This window comes from Zalophus californianus, chromosome 7, assembly GCF_009762305.2.
Source record: "Zalophus californianus isolate mZalCal1 chromosome 7, mZalCal1.pri.v2, whole genome shotgun sequence".
Lineage (NCBI taxonomy): Eukaryota > Metazoa > Chordata > Mammalia > Carnivora > Otariidae > Zalophus > Zalophus californianus.
In genome coordinates this window covers 126,301,292-126,322,374 of record NC_045601.1, presented here as the reverse complement: position 1 = coordinate 126,322,374, position 21,083 = coordinate 126,301,292, and the positions used below count along the sequence as shown (strand labels likewise).

Sequence of the window (21,083 nt, the reverse complement as noted above, 5' to 3'; positions counted from 1 at the left end):
CCAAAGGCAGACGCTCAACCAGCTGAGCCACCCAGGCGCCCCGGTCCTCTCAATATTATAAGAAGACCCCATAGGTCTTCTGTATATACAAAGGCTCTTGTTTTATAGGATCCTGGGCAAGAAAGGATGTGGACAAATTGCCTTAAGAGAAGGGCTGCATAGGACTTTGGAGATAGAGGTAAGAGAGAGAGGTCTGATCTTGCTGTACGTGAGGTCTTTGACCTGAAATTGTGTGAGTTCACCCATCATGGCTTTTATGCTGTGAGAGCAAGCAGAGCAGACCTGGGAGATCCCGTTGTGTTCAGCTGCCATGAAGCTTTGTGGCTATGGTTAGGACACACTGCCTCTCTGGCTCAAGTTGTTCTGAACGAGGAGGCAGTTGGATGGAAGCCCTGAGGGTCTATCTGGCCAGGACACTTCCCAAATCTGTAAGAGGTCCCCAGTCTACCCTCAGCCTGTAGACAAGGAAAGGCAGAATGCCGACCCCTCTCTATGTGCCTGCAAATGCCAGGCTCGTGGAGAACTGGATGGTCATGTGACACCCATGACCACAATAGATGCCATAAGGCAGACTGTCAGAAACCGATCCTTGGCCTCAGAGATCAGTAAAGCTGCTCTAGTACCTCACCCTGTGTGTCCCTCTCCTCCATCTGTAGCTGTCCAGCCACTGTGAACTATGATTAGCTCCCCTGGCCTCGGACCTGTAAACAGACAGCAAGGAAATGCTAGTGTGGTGTGCATGCTCATCCCTGAGAAGGGGTAGGTTGGGAGGACACCCCCGGGAACTTGCTCTCTGCTGGTTGGGGAGATGCAATTAGCAATACCAGACAGTTGCTGGGAAGAGACAGAAAGACAGTGCTTGTTGTTTTGAGCTCTTGAAGACCTTGTCTCTTATGACTCGTCTTTGAGAATTACTTAGCCAGCATGTCTGGGAGCTGCAGTGCTAACAATGGCAGGAAGGAAGTCGGGTCACATCCCAAGCACTAGATGAGCACGTAGCCTCATTCTTAGTTCTTTGGGGATTCAGAGTGGTTCCACCCCTATGGACAGATCAGAGAGAACAATGCACTTTTCTCTATCTTTGGAAGTAAGGTAAGAGTAAGGACCAAGAGTTCTGACTGAGCCAGAAAAAAAAAACGGAACAGAAGGACTGATGAGCTTGAGGGGTCTCATATAAAATTCGGATAGAAAGCTGGACAACAATCAAATCAGCACCAGCAGTCATGGAGAAGATACAAGTAAAAGGACAATTCAGTGCTATCTTCAAAGCTGCTGAGTCAGCCAAATGTTGTGCAGATGAGTCTCAACTGTACAAAGTCTATCATTTCTTCTAAACAACCCCTCTAATTATACATTTGACATTACTCTGGGTGGTGTAAGCTTCCTGCAATGCTGACAGACCAGGTTAATGTATAATAATGCTAGGACAGTGAGTAACATCCCAATGACCCTGGGAAACACACATCTTTTCTGGAAAAAGCACCAGGATACAGGGAACTTTGTGCAAGGAAGGGGCTTTAAGTCTTCAAGTTGTACTAGGTCAAGTTTCAGTAAAGAGAGCTTGCTGACCAGCCATCGATCCCACAGTCAATAGGCTGGTAACTTGGAACCTGTATCCTTGGCTAGTCTGAGGTGATATCTTTGGTCTGGGGCATCCTAGACACCTAGAAAAATACTGAACTAAGTATGACTATAACCCCAGGATGATGTAAGAGTACAGGTAAGAGTAAATATCACTGTAATAATCTTAAAGACATAAATATAAACCCATGTTACCGATATTTTGAAAGATACTGTAGTTTAACAACAAATGGTAGTAAGTGGAATACCTTGTGGTAATTTGTGTCTGCTTGCCGGCTTTTAAAGATTTTAAAGCATTTAAGGAAATCTGCTGTTTTAAGTTAAATACTCAAGACAATTCTATTAATAAACATGTGACCAATGTATGTGTGTCTGCAATAAAATTAATTTGTTTAATTTACAAAATTTTCACTTAATTGTATAAGTAGTATTTAATTGTTTAAGGGGGTTTTATAATATTGTACAGGAAGATTAAACTGAGCACTAAAATATATGGAGGACCCTTGAATAGGAAAGATCCCAGCTATGGGACATGATTCTAATGGCTAACAGACAGAGAGAGGGAAGGCTGATCATTCTGTTCTGGATTTCTCACTGGGGCTGGCTCAGTTCCCACCTGGCCATAAGGGGCTATGTCAGGCTTCAAATAAGGGAGCCCATTGACTGCACTTCTTCGACTGTAAATTGTGCTTGGAAGCAGCATTTTCTGGGCTGAGGATCTTTTCTTTCTCCTGCTAGCCATTGGGTTGGTTACCACTCACTTCTGTCCTGAAGGCAGAGAGGCGTAGAGGGAAGTGGTACAGAATTTCAAGAAGGGACACACAATGATGCCTTCTCGGATCCCCAAAGGAGGCTGGCGGATGTGACTTGCACATTGCCCACTGTGCATGAATCATCCATCAGCTGCACCCACAGGGATGGTTAAAGGGTTGTTTCTGGTGGCCCCCAGAATACCTCTTACGATGCTCACTTGGCTTCTGTAGGGTTCCAGAACAGAGCTACTGGATCAGGGGCCTGAGATATCACTTTACAAGGCATCCCAGAAAAGACCGAACACCGACTCACACGGCACACAGTTCCAGCGCTGGTCACCCTTTTCTTTTCATTAAAATGCCAACCGTGTGGTTTGGGGTTTTGGAGGGGAGCATTTGTCTCCTGCCCAACCCCAATATGTGTGACCAGCACTGCTCCTGTGTTGTGCCTTCCAGCTTGCTCTTACCAGCGTTGCAGGGGGCTCTGCCAGGTTCTCCAGCTGCACAGTTTGGGGCTGGAAAGGGGCTCTTTCACCTTCACCTTCCTTGACCTGGACAAAACAAGCTGCTTTAGTCCCCCGCACTCCCCCTTCTGCAGTCGCAAGTCTGAAACCTTGCCCCGGACCTCACACTGTGGTGGCTTCGGGAGTATATTGTCTGTGTTGTAGTCTGCACAGAAATAGCTGCAGAGCTGGACAGACAGTCTTCCCCCATCTCTACCTCTTCAAAGATTCTACTCCAAAACACGAGCAAAGCCGCTTCTCATGATTTTGCTTGAGGATGGAAAGAGCAGTGAACAGCACCCAGGAAAACATTTCCTGACTGCACCCAAGAGTCTTTTAGACTTACTCTTGGCTTTTTTCCCCTCTCTTTAGGTCCCTAGTCATTAAGGGACTCCGCATCTCTTTTAAAAAAGGGCTTGGGAGCTGAGTGAAATAAGTCAATCAGAGAAAGACATGTATCATATGACCTCACTGATATGAGGAATTCTTAATCTCAGGAAACAAACTGAGGGTTGCTGGAGTGGTGGGGGGTGGGAGGGATGGGGTGGCTGGGTGACAGACATTGGGGAGGGTATGTGCTATGGTGAGTGCTGTGAATTGTGCAAGACTGTTGAATCACAGATCTGTACCTCTGAAACAAATAATGCAATATATGTTAAGAAAAAAAAAAGAAGAAGAAGATAGCAGAAGGGGAAGAATGAAGGGGAGTAAGTCGGAGGGGGAGACGAACCATGAGAGACGATGGACTCTGAAAAACAAACTGAGGGTTCTAGAGGGGTGGGGGGTGGGGGGATGGGTTAGCCTGGTGATGGGTATTAAAGAGGGCACGTTCTTCATGGAGCACTGGGTGTTATGCACAAACAATGAACCATGGAACACTACATCAAGAACTAATGATGTAATGTATGGTGATTAATATAACAATAAAAAATTATAAAAAAAAAGAGAGAGACAGCCGATTCAAAAAGAAAAAAAAGTGCTTGGGAGGAATCACACCGCCTTGGAGGTGTGGCTGAAAGGACCTCACAGAAGTGGGGAGGAGTTCTGTGGTGTGGTAGCAAGAACTCACCTACAAGATTTGTTCTCCTCCAGCTCCTGTTCACTTTCAACTTTTTCCTCTTCCCATCTTTGAAAGTCTGCATCTCAATGTTGACACTCATGTTTTTATATATTTAATAAATATATTGATTTTAAAAATAATAGGAATTATAATTACAGGTGAGCTCTTGCTACCAAGCCACTGAACTATTATTTTTATTTTTATTTATTTATTTATTTTTTAAAGATTTTATTTTATTTATTTGATAGAGAGAGACACAGCCAGAGAAGGAGCACAAGCAGGGGCAGTGGGAGAGGGAGAAGCAGGCTTCCCGCGGAGCAGGGAGCCCGATGCGGGGCTCGATCCCAGGACCCCGGGATCATGACCTGAGCCGAAGGCAGCCGCTTAACGACTGAGCCACCCAGGCGCCCTGAACTATTATTTTTAAAATCAACCTTCTGCCTTTAAGTTTGAGCAAAAAGACCTCGCTATGCTCCCAGCAGCTAACTGTTTCATCTTGAGTGCCTGTTTATCCCTTTGAAATGGCATCGTTGTCTCCCTGCCTATTTGTCTACTTTTCACTAATTGTACAGTATTTAGATCCCTATTAATCCAGGAAAATAAATGAAGAAATTGCTTTCTGTGTGCAATATTTTAAAGTACTGTTAAATGACTATGTGGCAGGTGATATTTTCCATTATTATTATTTTTTTGATAGTGTTGCTTCTTTTGTGTTGTTTTATACTCCATTTATTTCAGAATTACTAGGCTTTGAGGAAAGCAGTCCCCCCCACCCCCGCTGCCCTTTCCTTCCAGGGCAGTTTTAAAATAACTTTTCTACCAACGCTTTATCAACATGCTTTTCTCTGCAGCCAGGTCATTTGCAGTTTACCCTTTATTTTGGAGGAGTTGTTGCCAGGATTGCTTTGCATTTTTAAGGTCTGATTAATTGTCCTGTTTGACTATCTTGATGGATTACTCAGATGCACGTGACTTGATTTTGACTTTGTAATGAAAGATTTTTTTGGAGGTCAGATAAAGTGCCTGCTCTGCTGAAAACTTCAGCACACATGCAAAACCTATTCAGGCAGATATGGACAAGGCTGACTGCCTTCAAGGAGAGACGAGCAGGTGTTGATTAAGTATGAAGCATGGTGACCAGATGCCATGGTCCCCTGACCCTGGAACGTCCCAGATGGCTGGCCCTGGTCCCTTAGGAACCACCCACAGCCCTCAACTTCCTGCTGGAGATAGGGCTCCCCCTCCTCTCCCCACTCACCAATTTGTCCACCTAAAAGCTGCTGGCAGATGTGGGGGAAATAGGGTTTCCTTATAAAATAAGTAAGCCAAACTCAGAGGAGGGCTCCGTCTGAAAAATAACTGTCCTCGCTGGTAAGAGAATGACCTTTCATTTCCTTTTCTAAAAATTTGGTAGATGATGAGAGACTGTGGACTCTGAGAGGGTTCTAGAGGGGAAGGGTGTGGGGGGATGGGTTAGCCTGGTGTTGGGTGTTAAAGAGGGCACGTACTGCCTGGAGCACTGGGTGTTATACGCAAACAATGAATCATGGAACACTACATAAAAAAATAAATTAATTAAAAAATAAATTAATTTAAAAATAAAAAATAAAAATAAATTAAAAATGGAAAAAAATTGGTAGATGTCATTTCCAAACACCTTGCCACAAAAGTGAGCTTGGTACACAGGGCTAAAAAATGTAGATGTGGGTGCTCCTTCTCTTCTATGGCTGCTACAGGTCTCTGATGGATATTTGGGAAGAGCCAAACTGGCCCAGCTCTGAATGCGCGCAGAGAGGGGAGGCTGGGGTGGGGGAGGATGGGACAATCCTTGAATCAGAAACCAAATCTCTCTCTTCCTCCTTCACTCCCTCCTCCCTTCCTCCTCTTCCTGCTTCTTCTGCTAGTGTAGGGTTTTCACTTCCTCACCCAAAGACTTTGTTTTTGAGCTGTCTCTTCTCCCTATCCCTACCCTATGCTGGGATCAGATGCATGGGTTGCTCCATATTGGAATTCCGTAATATAGCTTTAAGTCACTGGGAATGGAGTCAGACACTTAGGGTTGTACCAAGGCTCAGGTATGTTACCTGATAAGATAGTTAATATGTATGTACTTCAGTTTCCATATCTGGAAAATGGAGATAAACATGCTACACACCTCGTAGGACTGTTTGTAAGGATTGAACGAGAGCTTATAAATGGAGGGATGTTATAAATTATATAATGTTACGCAGCAGCAGGGGATTATTATGGAAATGATGATACCCTCAAAGGTATCTTACAAATTCCTGCACTCATGATGGTTTTGGTGTCAAGATTACTTGGCCACACAGCCTCTCCATGGTTAGAATCATCAGAAGACACAGAACTGGAGGCTCTGATCTGGTGAAGAGCTTGAGAGATTCTTTCCTACCCTTGACCAGGGAGCCAAATAGTTAATATTTCAGGATCTGTGGCCATGTAGTCACCATCACCCTACTTATGGGAGAAGCCATAAACAATACAGAAACAAATGAGTGTGGCCATGTTCCAATAAAACTTTATGGACACAGAAATTGGCATTTCATGTAATTTTCACATGTCACAAATATTCTTCTTCTTTTGAATCTTGTAGCCATCTAAATGTGTAAAAACCATTCTTAGCTCACGGGCCATTAAACCAGGCAGCATGTGGGATTTGGCCTGTGGGCGTCATTTGCCAATACCTGTCCTAGACTACTCACAGGAGCCATGGGAAGGGCCAGGTTGACTGTATCGGAGATATCAAAAGGGAGACATGGAGTCATTTAGGCACGTGTCATAGGTACTTTACTTTTTATGACCCTCTTCTCTGCCTGGCTGATGTCAAAGCATGTGAAAGCGTATCAAAGTATGTTAAATGACAATACTGAGGTTCACACTCAGGGTTCTTGTCAAAAAATACAACCTAGCTCCTTATCAAAAAACCCCAAACAGTAAACAACAATGGCAACAAAAGTATTTATGGATGGCTGTCTGGAGCACATGTGGCTAGTCCTATAGGCAGTCTAACTTTCCCTTGAGCAATCCAGACCTGCAAGTGCTCCATTCATGGAAGCCTCTACCGCAGCCATTTGCAAAATTGATCCTGAGTTGCATTTTGGTGATGAATCCTTGCTCCTTGTTTCCATGAAAAACAGTGGTTGGGAGTCACATCGCTTCAGGTAGAAATTCCTCTCAGAGATCATCCCAGTATCAGGAAAAGCTAGACGTCTTAAAAACGGATTTTATTTTGCAAGTAATGTAATTTTCTTGTGTGATTTGGCTTCAAGGAAGCTCATAATCAAATATACCTCTATTGACTAGAAAATATTTTGCAAGTCATCAACAGCAAAGATTTATGTGCTAAGTATGTACTATGCACTTTTCATACAGTTCTTTTCACTTAATCCTCACATAGCCCTGAGAGGTAGGTAAAATTATTATCCCTATTGTAATGGGCTGAATAATGGCTCCTGAATGTCCTAATCCCCAGAACCTGCCAATGTCACCTTATATAGCAAAAGGAAATTTGCAGATGGGATTAAGTTAAGGATCTTGAGATGGGGAGATTATCCCAAGCTCAGTGTCCCCATCAGAGGGAGGCAGAGGGAGATTTGGCATAGAAGAAAGCAGTATAAGATGTTGAAGCAATGTGCTATCTTATTGGCTTTGAAGATGGAGGAAGGGGCCATGAGCCAAGGAATGCAGTTGTAGAAGCTGGAAAAGGCCAGGAAAGAGATTTTCCCCTAGAGTTTCCAATGGAGTGTGGCCCTTCACTAAGTGAAGTTGACTTTGGATTTCTGACCTCTGGAACACTAAAAGAATACACGTGTGTCATTTTAAGCCACCAAGCGGTAACCATTAGTGCATCCATTGAAAACTCATATGCCCACTTTGCAATCAAAGACAGGAGAGAGAATATTGCCCAAGGTCTGGAATGAGGTTGGCTGACCTCAGACTCCCAGATCTTACTTCTTACACTGCCTTATCAGTTATATGTGTCCTGATTTCTCCTGGATTTATTATCCACCCCCCTTCCCGCTCCTTTCCCACTGCCTCCTTCATCCCCCAATCCTGTGGGATTTTTCAATCTAGCCTGTGAGCTGGTATGATAGAGGCAGTATATAAATAAATATATTGGTGGACATTTGTGGCATGTAAATGGGGTGGGGTCCCTGGGTTTTTGCTAGCCCTGGGAATTGTCTTATGACTTAGCAAAAGAAAGGCCCCAGGCTGCTTTGTTCCCCCTTCTGTCCCTCTTTATTGTAGCACTAACAGTTGAACAGAACAGGATTTCTGCTTTTTCAGAAAATTGTACTCACTTCCTGGTCAGTATTCAGAGACCAGCAACTGCTTGTGAGTTTCTTTCTTTCTCCCCAAGGATTTTTATGTTATTTAGAACAGTGTCTAGCCTAAGAGATGTCCCCCCGCCACTAAAATTATAAAACAAAACAAGAAGGAAAAAATGAACCCAGAAAACAGTAGATCCTTTGTTTTTACTTTATTTTATTTTTGTCAGATGATGACCCCACATCTGTGCGCATGTTGGGATTCTAGAAGACCCTGACGTGCGTGAAGGAGATCTGAACACCAGGGTTGGATAGAGGGTCTCAACACATGGCCTTTGTTCTATGTTATAGATGTGAAAGCCTTGGGAGCAGGGGTGGGGTGGGGGGGCTGCCCTGCTGTGAATGCAGCAGCTATAGGGAGGACTATCTCCATCTGGGGAGGGGTATGCGACCATTCAGTTCCTGATGCCTCAGCGGTTCTCAGGAGATGAGGCAGGACCCACCTTTAGAGAAGCTCTAAGACACTGCTTTTTTTTTCTGTTGACACCAGAGTATATCAAAGATTCCTTCTGATGTTGAGGCTGTTGATATGATACTAGTTTGACCTGTCATATTTCTTTCCTGGATTATTATTATTATTTTTCAAAGATTTTATTTGTTTATTTGACAGAGAGAGAGAGAGAGAGAGAGAGAGTGAGCACGTGAGCATAAGCAGCAGGGAGGGGCAGAGGGAGAGGGAAAAGCAGGTTCCTTGCTGAGCAGAGAGCAGGACATGGGGCTAGATCCCAGGACCCTGGGATCATGACCTGAGCTGAAGGCAGAGGCCTAACTGACTGAGTCACCCAGGCACCCCCTGGATTATTGATTCTACAGGCTATAAACCCTGGCTGTGGCCTCGAATAGCTTTCAATCTAATATTCATTCTTCTACCCATTCCCTGAGGGAATCTTTCCAAATGCAATCTCCTCATTGCCAAAGGGATGCAGCCCAACCTCGTCTCTTACTGTATTAGTCAGGGTTCTCCAGAGAAACAGAACCAATGGAAATATATATTAGAAAGAATATATATAATAAAAGAAGATTTATCATAAGATATTGGCTTACATGATTATGGAGGCTGAGAAGCCCCATGATCTGCCATTTGCAAACTGGAGACCCAGCAAGGCTGGTGGTGTAGTCTGAAGATCCGAGAGAGCCAGGTAGCCAGGAGTGCTGTAAGCAGGTCAAAGTCCCAGTTTACAGTCTGGCTGGGAGAGTGAATCCTTCCTCCCTCCACCTTTTGTTCTCTTCAGGCCCTCAACAGATTGGATGGTGACCACCCACACTGGGGAGGGAGGGTGATCTGCTTTTACTCAGGTCACTGATTTCAATGCTAATGTCTAGAAACACCCTCATAGTCATACACAGAAAGTATTTAACGAGGACATCCTGTGGCCCAAATAAGGTGACACATCAAATTCACCATCACACCCGGGCTCTCATCACATTTCCTACCTCATGGCTCATCAGTCTCTGTGTTCCAGCCCTTCTGCAGCCCCCTGAACTCTATGCCTGGTCACAGCTCCCTGTTGTCAACATGCCATTCTCTGTGCCAAGTTATCTTTCCCATTCCTCACCTCTATCCACCGGTCTTCTGACAAAACTCCAGACAGCAGGAGATTAAAACACAGGCTCCAGAGTCAGCCAGACCTGGGATCAAGTCATTTCAATTCCACGGATATTTACTTCATGCCTTCTCTGTGCCCCCAGGATGTAATTCTGCCACTATTACCTGTGTGTCTTTGGAAGAGTTACCTGACATCTCTAACTCTCGTTTAGACATCCATCAAGTAATAATGCATAGGAAGCCCTTAGCCTGGCACATATAAACCTTCCACGGACATAAGGTATTATAATTACTATTTTTTGTCATTCTTTGAGGTTAAGGTCAAACTTGATGACCCTTCCCCTGGCAGGGTTAGACCCCTAAGGTCACCCTTTCCAACCACCATGAGCCCTGGTGCATGCTATGTGCCTCTATTCCGGCCCTTCACACACAGCATTTACCCTGTTGTTAAATTGTCTGATCCCACTACTCTTTGATGAGAACTGTGTCTCCTCCATCCCTTTTCTCTGAGGGGCCAGAGCAGGGCTTGTGCTGACATTTGTTGACTCCACGGAGCAGCTACCCGGAGGGAGGAGTTATCCCCAGAGGCCGGTGATATGCTTTTGTTCTTCTCCTGATGCATCCGCTTCTCTTGCCTTTCTTGGCAGTGACTTGAAAGGCTGTGCCAGGCTTGGCTGCAGGCTGCAGGCTGGTCTGGGGGAGGGACCAGCCATGGCAACCTTTTATGGGAGGATGAATTGGAAAAACAAATCCCGAGCAGTCCATTCATCTCAACTCTTGCTTCTCATCCTGCACCTACAATGCATAGATGCCAACAGAAAGCATCCCATCCCCATGGGAAGAGCAAGAGTAATGAGATCAATACCTACAGCATCTAGCCATTCATTCTCTTTTACATTAGAAAAAAAAAGTTTTTGTGCATTTCAGTGTTCAGTGTTCCTTGTTTTTAAAAGAGTAAAATCAATTTGGACAAATGGCCCTGGAGACCAGCCTCTCCAAGGCAACTCCCTGGGTGGCAGCTGCATGATCAGCTATCTGCTCAAGTGCAACATCTCCACTGCTCCCCAGATTATTGTGAGGCTAATTTAAATACTGACAGAGTATCACTTTTCCAGCTCCTTCAGTCCAAACTGCATTTTGCTTCCTGTCTACCTCCAAAGTGTCATATTTCACACTGGCATGCTTTTCCGTGAGCCTGTCCTCTAATCTTCATTCAAGATGTGATCCTAAAGCTGAGCTCATTTTTCCCCTCTCAAGCCCCCTTTGTGGACTGAAGTGTGCCTCCTCCCTCCCCCACCAAATTAATATGTTGAAGTCCTGACCCTTAGTACCTTAGAATATGATTTTATTTGAAGATGGGGTCTTTAAAGAGGTGATTAAGGTTAAGTGAAGTTCTAGGGATGGGCTCTAATCCAATAGGATTGGTGTTCTTATAAGAAGAGGAGATTAGGACACAGCCAGGCACAGAGGACAGACCAAGTGAGGACACAGGGAGAGGGCAGCCATCTACAAGTCAAGGAGCGGGACCTCAGGAGACACCAACCCTGCTAACACCTTGATCTTGGACTTGAAGCCTCCAGAACTGTGAGAAAATAAGTATCTGTTGTTTAAGACCCCAGTCCGTGGTACTCTGCTCTAACAGCCCTTGTAGACTAACATATACTCCAAAGGGTTGGTTCAGACACCTACTGCAACAGTTCCCTGCATTCTAATTCCTTAGCTTGTATGGTTTGTTGGTAAAGATGTTGGCCCCATTGGGGTAATAACCATGGCTCATACCCTTCGGTTATGCCTGGCCCTAGAAAAAAACCCTGGCATTGACAGCCACAAGGTAAGTGCTGAATTAATGAATGAGCAATGCTACCCTAGGAATGTCACAGGAAGGACAGAAATCTTCTCTTTTGATATATGTGATCTTTTCACTCAATTTGCAAATTCAATAACCTGGAAAGGTAGTCCAGGTATACAGTTTGGGGTGGTGGTGACTAATGGAAGCATCTTTTCTTATTTTTGAGCTAATGAGGTTTCATGATTTGGTAGACTCCTCAGTCATTTTGGGTTTTTTCTGGCTCTGCAGTTTTAGTGAATTGCTCTATTTAGACTCAATGCCTTTTTCTTGCCCTCTTTGTGGCCCTCTTCGGGCCCTTTCCGACTCCCCACCCCACACCTCTCCTTCTCCCAAGGGCTCTCAATGGCCTTGCAGACCCACTGCAAATGCAGAAAGTATTTGGGTCCTGGTCCTCTCACCCTTTCCCCACCCCAGCCCAATGCTTCCGCAGCTCCCATCTGCGGGCCTTCATTTCCCCATAAACACAAACGACCACGTTTTTAAAAGACCTTACCGCAACTCTGGTAGAGCACTTCCAGGTTCCCATCCCGGCAGACCGTGTGTGTGGGCCAGGCTTTGTGGCTACTGCGACTCAGAGATAAGAGACTCCAGACGAGGAGGGCCGCCGTGAAACCCTTCATGGCCAGGCCTTGCGTGTGACTGACAGGAAAAGGCTGGGCCCCAAACTAAGGGCCTTCGGCGCTTGTCATCTCCCTTGCTACAGGGGTGAGTGTTCAGTTTCACTTCTTCTATTTTAGGCTCCCGAGGAACCACTGTGAGATGCAAAAGGCAGCTAGCAGGGGCATTTGAATACTGTTCCCCCAGGACCTTTGACACTTGAATCAGTAGGGTGAGGTGGCCTGTGTCTAGGGCAGGCTGGATATTGACTCTCTGCTTTCACAGGGAGGAGCCAGCAAGTGATGCATGACCTCATGCCATGGGACCCCTCCAAATAGCCTTCACAGAGCCATCCCTCCACCTCCACGTGGAGTAGCGAACTCAGGAAAGCAAAAAGCACAGGCCTCCATGTGGTTTTCCTCAGCAGCAACCCATGTCTCCGTGGGCTCCCGATGTGGGCTGTGGACCAGGGACCTGGCTGGGGCCGGCAAGCAGCGGTTGCCATTTTGAGGGCTGCAGAGTCACATTTGGGATCTGGAAAGAGGCTTTTGCCCTGTTGGCATTTTCTCTCATCTGGCTCCAGCCTCACTCTCAGGATTAGGGTTTCAGCAGTGAATTGTGCAGCTGTGAGAACAGAGCTTGTTCTGGGAGCAGCCGATGTGGCCTCTGGAGATGAGGCGGAGGGAAATGTCCCTGAGAGGCCAGTGGTGTTCTATTTCTGGCTTGGCTTGGGGGAAGGGGTGGGGAAGGATGGGGAAGTGAGGGCCTCCCTTTTAAGATGGTGTGTGTGGTGGGGGTTGTCTCGGTCATTGGTGGGATTATTAATATCACATCCCACTTTCTTTTCAAAGCTAAGATTCTGTTCTGTTCCCCTATTCCACTACCTCTACCAGCAAAATTTCTCAGCCCTGGCTCCCCACCCCCACCCCACTCCACCTTAGTTTGAGAGAATCAGAGTCAGGGCCAAGGCCAGCAGATTGGAGGAGTAACAGAGTACGCTATTTCCCCCGGGGAGGAACAGCATTTCTCTGAGCTCACTGGGTAAATTGACTGTTTCTGCTGATAGGTAACTTTGGTTACCTCAGAACTTTTTTTTGAAGTAAGTGGAATTTAATTACCAGTGAAAATAAATACACTGACTTAATTGATGAATACTTAGGATTTCTTAGGAAATATCACAGAACGGTCATTTGGGGAAGGGGCAGGTCTGGGTTGATTTTTCTTTTCTTTTCTTTTCTTTTTTTAGGTACTCACTTACAAATAAGTTAGTGATGCCGGCTTTCAAGCGATTCCCAAAACGTGATCCCCAGACAACAGCAACAACTTCAACTAGGAGATTGTTAGAAATGCAAATTCTCCGGCTATATGCAAGACCAACTGAATCAGAAACTCTGAGATGGGGCCCAGCACTGTTTTTTTTTTTAATTCTTTATTTAAATTTAATTTAGATATTATGTAGTGTACTATTAGTTTCAGGGGTAGAGGTCAGTGATTCATCAGTTGCATAGAACACCCAGTGCTCATTACATCACATGCCCTCCTTAATGCCCATCACTCAGTTACCCCACCCCCTGACTCCTCCCCTCCAGCAGCCCTCAGTTTGCTTCCTATGATTAAGAGTCTTTTATGGTTTGTCTCCCTCTCTGTTTTCATCTTATTTTATTTTTCCTTCCCTTCCCCTCTGTTCATCTGTTTTGTTTCTTAGATTCCACATATGAGTGAAACCGGTCTGAGGTGGTGTCTCGTTGTGGTTTTGATCTGCATTTCCCTGATCTGGCACTGTGTTTTAATAATCCCACTGGTAGTTCTAGGACAGGAACATGGAGGTTGTCCCTAGGGACCTTCGGCTACTCTAGAAGATGTCGAGAAAGCTCTGAACAGTGAATGAGCAGAGCAATTGAGACTAAACCCTGCACGCCTGCAGAGCTCAGCATGACCAACAAACACACTAGTAGAAGGACCCAGGAGGGCAGAGAAGCGAGCAGATATTCTGGTAGAGAGCTGTGAGTGGCTGCCAACAGGGAAACCATGTCGTCTGAGGACCAGGCTATAGGTCGTGAATCAAAGGACCTAGTGATGAAAAGAAGCATAATTCAGGAATTGCAGTGACATTTGGGTATATTCAAAATGGACTACTGTGAGGCTCTGGAGGCGTGGTGGGTTGAGACAATGAAGGTCAGACTTCAGGGCATCAGCATCAGCTGGGGGCTTATTAACATCTAGATTGCTGGGCCCTAAACCCAGAGTTTCTAGGTTGCAGATTCAGGAAGTCTGGGGTGGGTTCTGGGAGCCTGCATTTCTAACAGGTTCCCAGGGGATGCCAGGGCTTCTGGTCTGGGGGTCTGAGAACTCTGCTACTCCAGAGTATAAGATTTAGTCTGTTGCAGAGTATACAGTTTTGTGTTGTTTTTAAATTATCTTGGTTCTTATCAAATTATTATTCTGCTAAATGGCAGACAATATTTTGTATATAACACATAGTACACCCATACAGAAGCATAGAGTAAGCCACTTTCTCTCCAGAGTTCTGCTTACTGAGAATCAGGATTTGCCAGAAATCTTCAGTGTTGGTTCGCCGAATTCAAGCAATCCAAAATGTCTTGAGGAGTTCTTTAACTAGAACCTTTATAAAGACAACAAAAGAGTTCATTAACAATGTCCTGTTTCCTAATTATAAAATAAAATGAGAACCCATTTATGATAGTTACATAAAATATGGTTTTATATGTGTAAATGGTAACCAACGATACTGTCAGGCTCTCATAGTGACTTCTAACACCACATCAACTGAAGCTAAAGAAGCTAGACTTTTTTTTTTTTTTTTAATAATCCTCTTCCTCTGTGTTTCAAGCTGCTTTTTGTCATAGAGGTTTGCTTAGGGATGGTGCCTTTCTTTTCTTGCAGGGTAGAATGTTATTGTCTGAGAACACAGAACACTGGAAGTGTTCTTAAGAAGAAAACCCTTGGATGCTTAAGCAGGGACTTGAAGAATAGAAGTTGAGACTCTGAGGACTCGGGAATACAACTCCCTTGGGAAAGTGATTCAATCTTGGGGTGGGTTCTGCACTTCCACAGGCCAATCTTGTCTACATTTCACGTGCCAGATGATGGCAGATAGTCCTAACCGTCCTTTAGCCTTGAGTGCTCATGATGATGTGGTGCTGCCTCCAATGGCAAATTCGTCTTCATCAACTCTTGTATTCAGCTGTGGCTGCTCTCCTTGGGTGACCCGCAGATACTCATTCTATTAGGCAACAGTTCCTTGTCATATTGCACTGCCACTCTGCTCCTCTCCTCTGTGGCCTGTGTCTGTTTCTGCCACACTACAGCGGGACGAGTCAGGTTTGATCTCTTGTTTTTGTCTTCCACATTGAGTGCAGACTAAAAATGACTCCCCTAGTTTGTAGAAGTCAGGAAGCCCACTCCCTGTGGAATACCACTTAGCAGCCTGCTGGGTTGCCTGCTGAGGTCTTATCCTTTCACTGTTTTCATGCCTACCGTTATGTGGGCTACATGGAAGTTGTAGAGTTAGTGCCAACCAACTGAGCTTTCGGTAGTCTTTCCACAATCTCCCAGACATCTGGAAGACTCATCCCAGGGAAAGTGTGAGATCCTTGTGAAACCCCTTGGATTTTCATTATCATACATTATATGTATGATAAAGAAGTAGAGAACACCCTGCTTTCTACAGAAAACTGGGGAAAATTCATCTATTTGTCTACTTCCTTTAGATGCATTCACTCATTTATTCAGCAAATATTTATTAAGCACTCCAGTATGACTGATATGGTTCTAAGCACTGGGAATGTAGCAAACAAAGTCCCTATGATCAGTGAGCTTGATTTCTAGTGGAAGGAGACAATACAGTACTATTGCTTAATAAAAGAGACTTTGTGGGACACTTGGGTGGCTTAGTCGGTTAAGCATCTGCCTTCAGCTCAGGTCATGATCTCAGGGTTCTGGGATGGAGTCCTGCATTGGCTCCTTGCTCAGCGAGGAGCCTGCTTCTCCCTCTGCCTGCCTCTTCTCCTACTCATGCTCTCTTTCTTTCTCTCTGACAAATACATAAATAAAATAGTTTTTTTTAAAAAAAGGGAGACTTTGCTTCTTGAAAAATTGCTTGGGTTTCACATAGAAAATTGGATTGAGTTTTGGGAAATATTTTCAGCTGTTACATATCTATACTAAGTCTTGATTTATTTATTTGTTTGTTTGTTTGTTTGTTTGTTTGTTTATTTTTAGTTTGCCCCAGACAAATGAGGCAGCTTATCAGGGCTTTCCAATAACTGTTCCAACAGACAAACTGTATCAGTTCTCTCTGAAATACTGCCCCTGCCCCCACCAGTTTCCTTATTATTACCCCATGTATTATCATTATTAACATTTAATTATTCTGAGGACATAATATGCAAAGCACTTGGCTCTTAAATGGGTCTGTAAGTTCTGTGACAAAGCACAAGCAAAAATGGTTTTTGCTTGTCTGAGGGACACGTACACTAGGCCCAGGAAGAGGTGGGCTCTTTAGGTTAATCTGATCAATTTCCAATAATGAAAGTGCAACAAATAGTAGTATCTGCTTAAGGCAGAAGAAATTGGTCCGAGATCCACAGAGGGCAGGTCTAGTCTGAAAGGACTGATGCGCATTGCCCCCAAATTCTCTACAGCATGGGCTCAATGAGCAGCTTGTAGCTAACACTGTCCTCAAATTGAGAATGTTCTCAAGATTTCATTCTACTAAGATGGAAGTGATTTTAATAAGCCAAAGGAAAAGCATTAGAGAGGAAACCAGAAGTGTGGTGAGGAATGGAGAGAGTTCTTTTATGTAATACGGAGAGGAGTCCTGATTTGCTGCTATAGCTTGAGCCCTAGGCTCAGGTTTCAATATGTACCTCCAACTGTGAGTGGTTCTAGAACTGTCTGCTGATCATTATGGGATTTGCACCCATCACATTTAAGCCAAATTCTTTGGTAGCACACTTTGCTGGACTGGCAAGTGGTAGTTGGAATAAAATAACGTGCCTGTGTTTGCATCAGATCCTTGGAGATTTTCTTGACTTCTCTCTCCTGGCACTGGCTGCTGGACCCACCTAGAATTCTTCTGGAGAAATTATCATGGAGAGCTTTCTATTCCTTGAAATAGTAAGCTTCCTCAGCAGTAACTTCAACATATAAATAATAATCTTTAAGATAACCTGTATTTTTTTCTCCTCTGGAATAAATAAAAATAACCAAATGCAATGGACCCTTACTATGTACCAGGTACTCTTATTTATTTAATCCTTATAACAGCTTTATGGGATAGCTGTAGCTCCATGATCTCCCATCCACAACTTGGAAATCTCAATGTCTTGAAAAAGGAAAGCTTTTTTTAAAAACTCTTTTGTTAAAAAAAATCTAATCTAACCGAGAGTTCATAGTCTCCTCAGTTCTTAATTTAAAGTTTTAATTTATCCTACCTGGGTTTCACTACAGAAACATTAATATGATTGATTAGTGGGTGATGGGTGCAGGCACCAGACCCCACTGAAACTGTTACAAAATATAAACCCTATTACCTTTCTAAAATCAAGAAATTCTGAATTTTAAAATACGTCTGTACACAAAGATTTTAGTTAAAGCATTCTGGACTCATTCTATGATGGTCCTTGTTCTCCAGAGAAGAAACTGAAGTAGAGTTAGTAACTAGTTCAAAATCACACATGTGGTAGGACCGAGTTGAAAGCCGGACAGTTAGGATCCAGAACCCAAGTTCTTGACCCTTGAGAAAAGGGTCCCTTAACTATTATGCCTTTACGCTCACTTACCTTCCCCTCTAGGGATATCAAAGTAAATGACCCCCCACTCCTTGGAAACTGCTTGCAGACTTTGCTCTTCAGCCAATGCCAGGTCCTATCCCTCATGGCCAGTGACTAAGTGGACGGACCTATGTGGAACATAAATATCTCCTCATTAGAAGAACATCTTCCCATTAGAACTGTGACGTGACAATAGAAAGCAGGACCTTCAAAGTCCAGAAGAGAGAGGCCCTGGAAGGCGGCCAGTGAAATGGCAAGCCCCTGAAGGAGTCTAATGAATGGCACCTTTCCTCTCTCCTCCGGACGCTGCTGAAACAAAGGGTCAGATGATTTCATGGCAAGCCCCTTAATATTCAGAAATTGAGGTCTTTGCTGTTTCTTTGAAGCCTGGATATGTCAGCTCCAATTGTAAGGTTATTGATGAATAAAGCATTGGGAAAAGACACTGTACTTTTTAGGCAAAACAGTGCTTTCCATGGCTATGGCCTCTGCTCACCTGGAATTTAATTGTGTTAAAAAGCCATGGCCCTGAGTTGTCACTTTTTGTTCAAAAAGCTGGTCTTTCCTTTGCTTGAGCTTTTGAATGGGAAGATTGGAGACTCCCCATCAGGGAGTCAGAGATGAAGTCACTTAAAAATAGTCTGTCCATCACCAAGGGCTTTCCATTTGATTGCATGAGAATCTTTTATCCCATCTGTATCTGTCTATCCTGACTGCTACGACCCTAGACAGGTTCCTCGTGGTCTCCCAGGGTCCACCCCGGCCCCCTCTCAAATCCATGCCCCAATTGGCACCCAGGTTTCCTGCTGAGATGCAGTTCTGTGAAGAGACTCCCTGCCAAGGTCTGGTGGCCATGTCCATGAAGCCTTGCCTGATTTGGTCTTCCCTTCTCCAGCTCCCGCTCTCCCTCAATTCCTATAGCAACCTGGCTCTTTCCTGCCCGGCATCTCTAGCACATGTTCTTACCTTGCCCTGGAATTCTCTTACCCCCTTCCTGGTCTTAATGCCTATGCTTCCGGGCTACCTAGGTGGCTCAGTCGATCAAGTGGCCGACTCTTGATTTTGGCTTAGGTCATGATCTCAGATCTCAGGGTACTGAGATTGAGCTCCGTGTTGGGCTCCATGCTCAGCAGGGAGTCTGCTTGAGATTCTCTCTCTGCCTCTCTCTCTCTGCCCCTCTGCCCCTCTAAAAATTCAATTCATTAATTAATGCCTATTCTTCCTTTAGAGCTCACCTTAAGGCTGGCTTCCTGGAGACAGCTGCTTAGTCCCTTGGCAAGTTCCCGAAATAGGCTCGTGCAGCCGGTGGACCTCACCTCTTCACAGCACTGCTCATAGTCATCATTCAATGAAGGTCAGATTCCCTCATAATATATTAGGAAAGCTTTCTTTTTCCTTCCCTCCTTCCCATCCTTCCTCCTTTCTCTCTCTCCCCCACCCCGCCCGACTATATGTCCAGTGCCTAGCACATAATAGGGACTCAGTAAAATATTTTAGACTGAATGAATGAAATGCAGAGGATGGGGATGGCCCAGAAAGCTTGCCTTTTTAGCCTTGGTGACTCGGCTTCTGGACTTAGTGGGCCCTCACAAGTAAGGCAAAGCAAAGAGTTCTGTCCCTTTCCTGAGAGTCTATGATCCTCAAGAAGTTAGCAAAGCGTGCTAACATCTTTTTCCAAAAGTATGTCACAATTTCCTTTTCTCTCTTTTTGCTTCTCATTCCTAAAGGAATATATTCTAACTGAAGGACTTTGGGGATATTTAGGCTAGCCCTCCCTTGTAGGGAGATAGGGCAGGAAAGCTAGGGAAGAAGGAAAAGTAATCATACATAATCTTAATACCCAGGGATAACCACTATTGATATTTTGTGAGATCTTTGAGTTACCCCCCCCACCCCCACACACGGGGTTGTATTGTACAAATCATGCCTACTGTCACATACTACACTACTTATACACATACACATACATTTAGATTTCTTCCAAGATACAACTTTTAATAACTGTATCATATTCTACTGTATGGATTGACCATGATTTATTTAATCAGTTTTTACTTTAGACGTTTAGACTATTAACAGCTAAGTAATAGGACATAGTGCTATAGTGAATTTCCTTATTGTTGCATTTTTGTGCAGCCATGATTATTTCCCTAAGGTAAATTCCTGAAAGTTAAATTCTTGGTGAAAAGAATTACCTAATTTTGAAGGCTTTTTATACACGCTACCATATTGTTTTCCAGATACATTGAAAAATATAACAATCTCATCAGCAGCTAGGCATTATTATTTAAAATTGTTTTTGTCAACTGAGTAGATAAATACTGGTCTCTCCTTGTATTTACATGTTTTCTTTCATTCAGTTCATACAGCTGAACATTTTTCACATTATCATTTGTATTTCTTCTTTTGTAAATGCCTGCACATAACTATTGTCTATTTTTCTACCATGATTTCAAATTTATTATTTATTTATTTATTTATTTATTTATTTATTTATTTATTTATTTTAATTTTTTTTAAAGATTTTATTTACTTGAGAGAGAGAGAATGAGAGAGAAAGCACATGAGAGGGGGGGAGGGTCAGAGGGAGAAGCAGACTCCCTGCCAAGCAGGGAGCCTGATGCGGGACTCGATCCAGGGACCCCAGGACCATGACCTGAGCTGAAGGCAGTCGCTTAACCAACTGAGCCACCCAGGCGCCCCATGATTTCAAATTTAAACAAAAGAAACCGAAAGTAAGAGACTGCTGAATTTAGACCTTCTTGAAAATCCAGTCGACAAACATTTATTGTTACTCTTTTCATGGTGCTCTTTATCCTTGGATAAACTGTGTTAGGAGATGGTATAGGTGAAGAAGATTCTGCCATGAGATTTGTTTGAGACTTAAGTTTACTCAGAAGATGATACAGACTATTAGTAAAATAAACAGTGCTTATAATATAGAAATACAGGAGCACCTGGGTGGCTCAGTCAGTTAAGCATCTGCCGTCGGCTCAAGTCGTGATCTCTGGGTCCTGGGATCGGGCCCTGCATGGGTCTCCCTGCTGAACAGGG

At 44.1% G+C, this 21,083-nt stretch overlaps 1 protein-coding gene across 2 annotated transcripts in view; it reads right to left on the bottom strand.

The window, feature by feature from the left end:
• The window catches only part of LY86 (lymphocyte antigen 86), a 58,975-nt gene extending 46,620 nt beyond the window's left edge, over positions 1-12,355 (bottom strand). The window contains exon 1 of one of the 2 annotated variants that reach the window (XM_027603045.1): positions 12,131-12,355. In XM_027603045.1, the coding sequence (XP_027458846.1) occupies positions 12,131-12,257 (127 nt within the window). In that variant the 5' untranslated portion in view covers positions 12,258-12,355. The remainder of the gene's footprint in view (positions 1-12,130) is intronic. The other variant, XM_027603044.1, reaches the window with a different exon arrangement.
• Between the last annotated feature and the right edge of the window lie 8,728 nt (positions 12,356-21,083).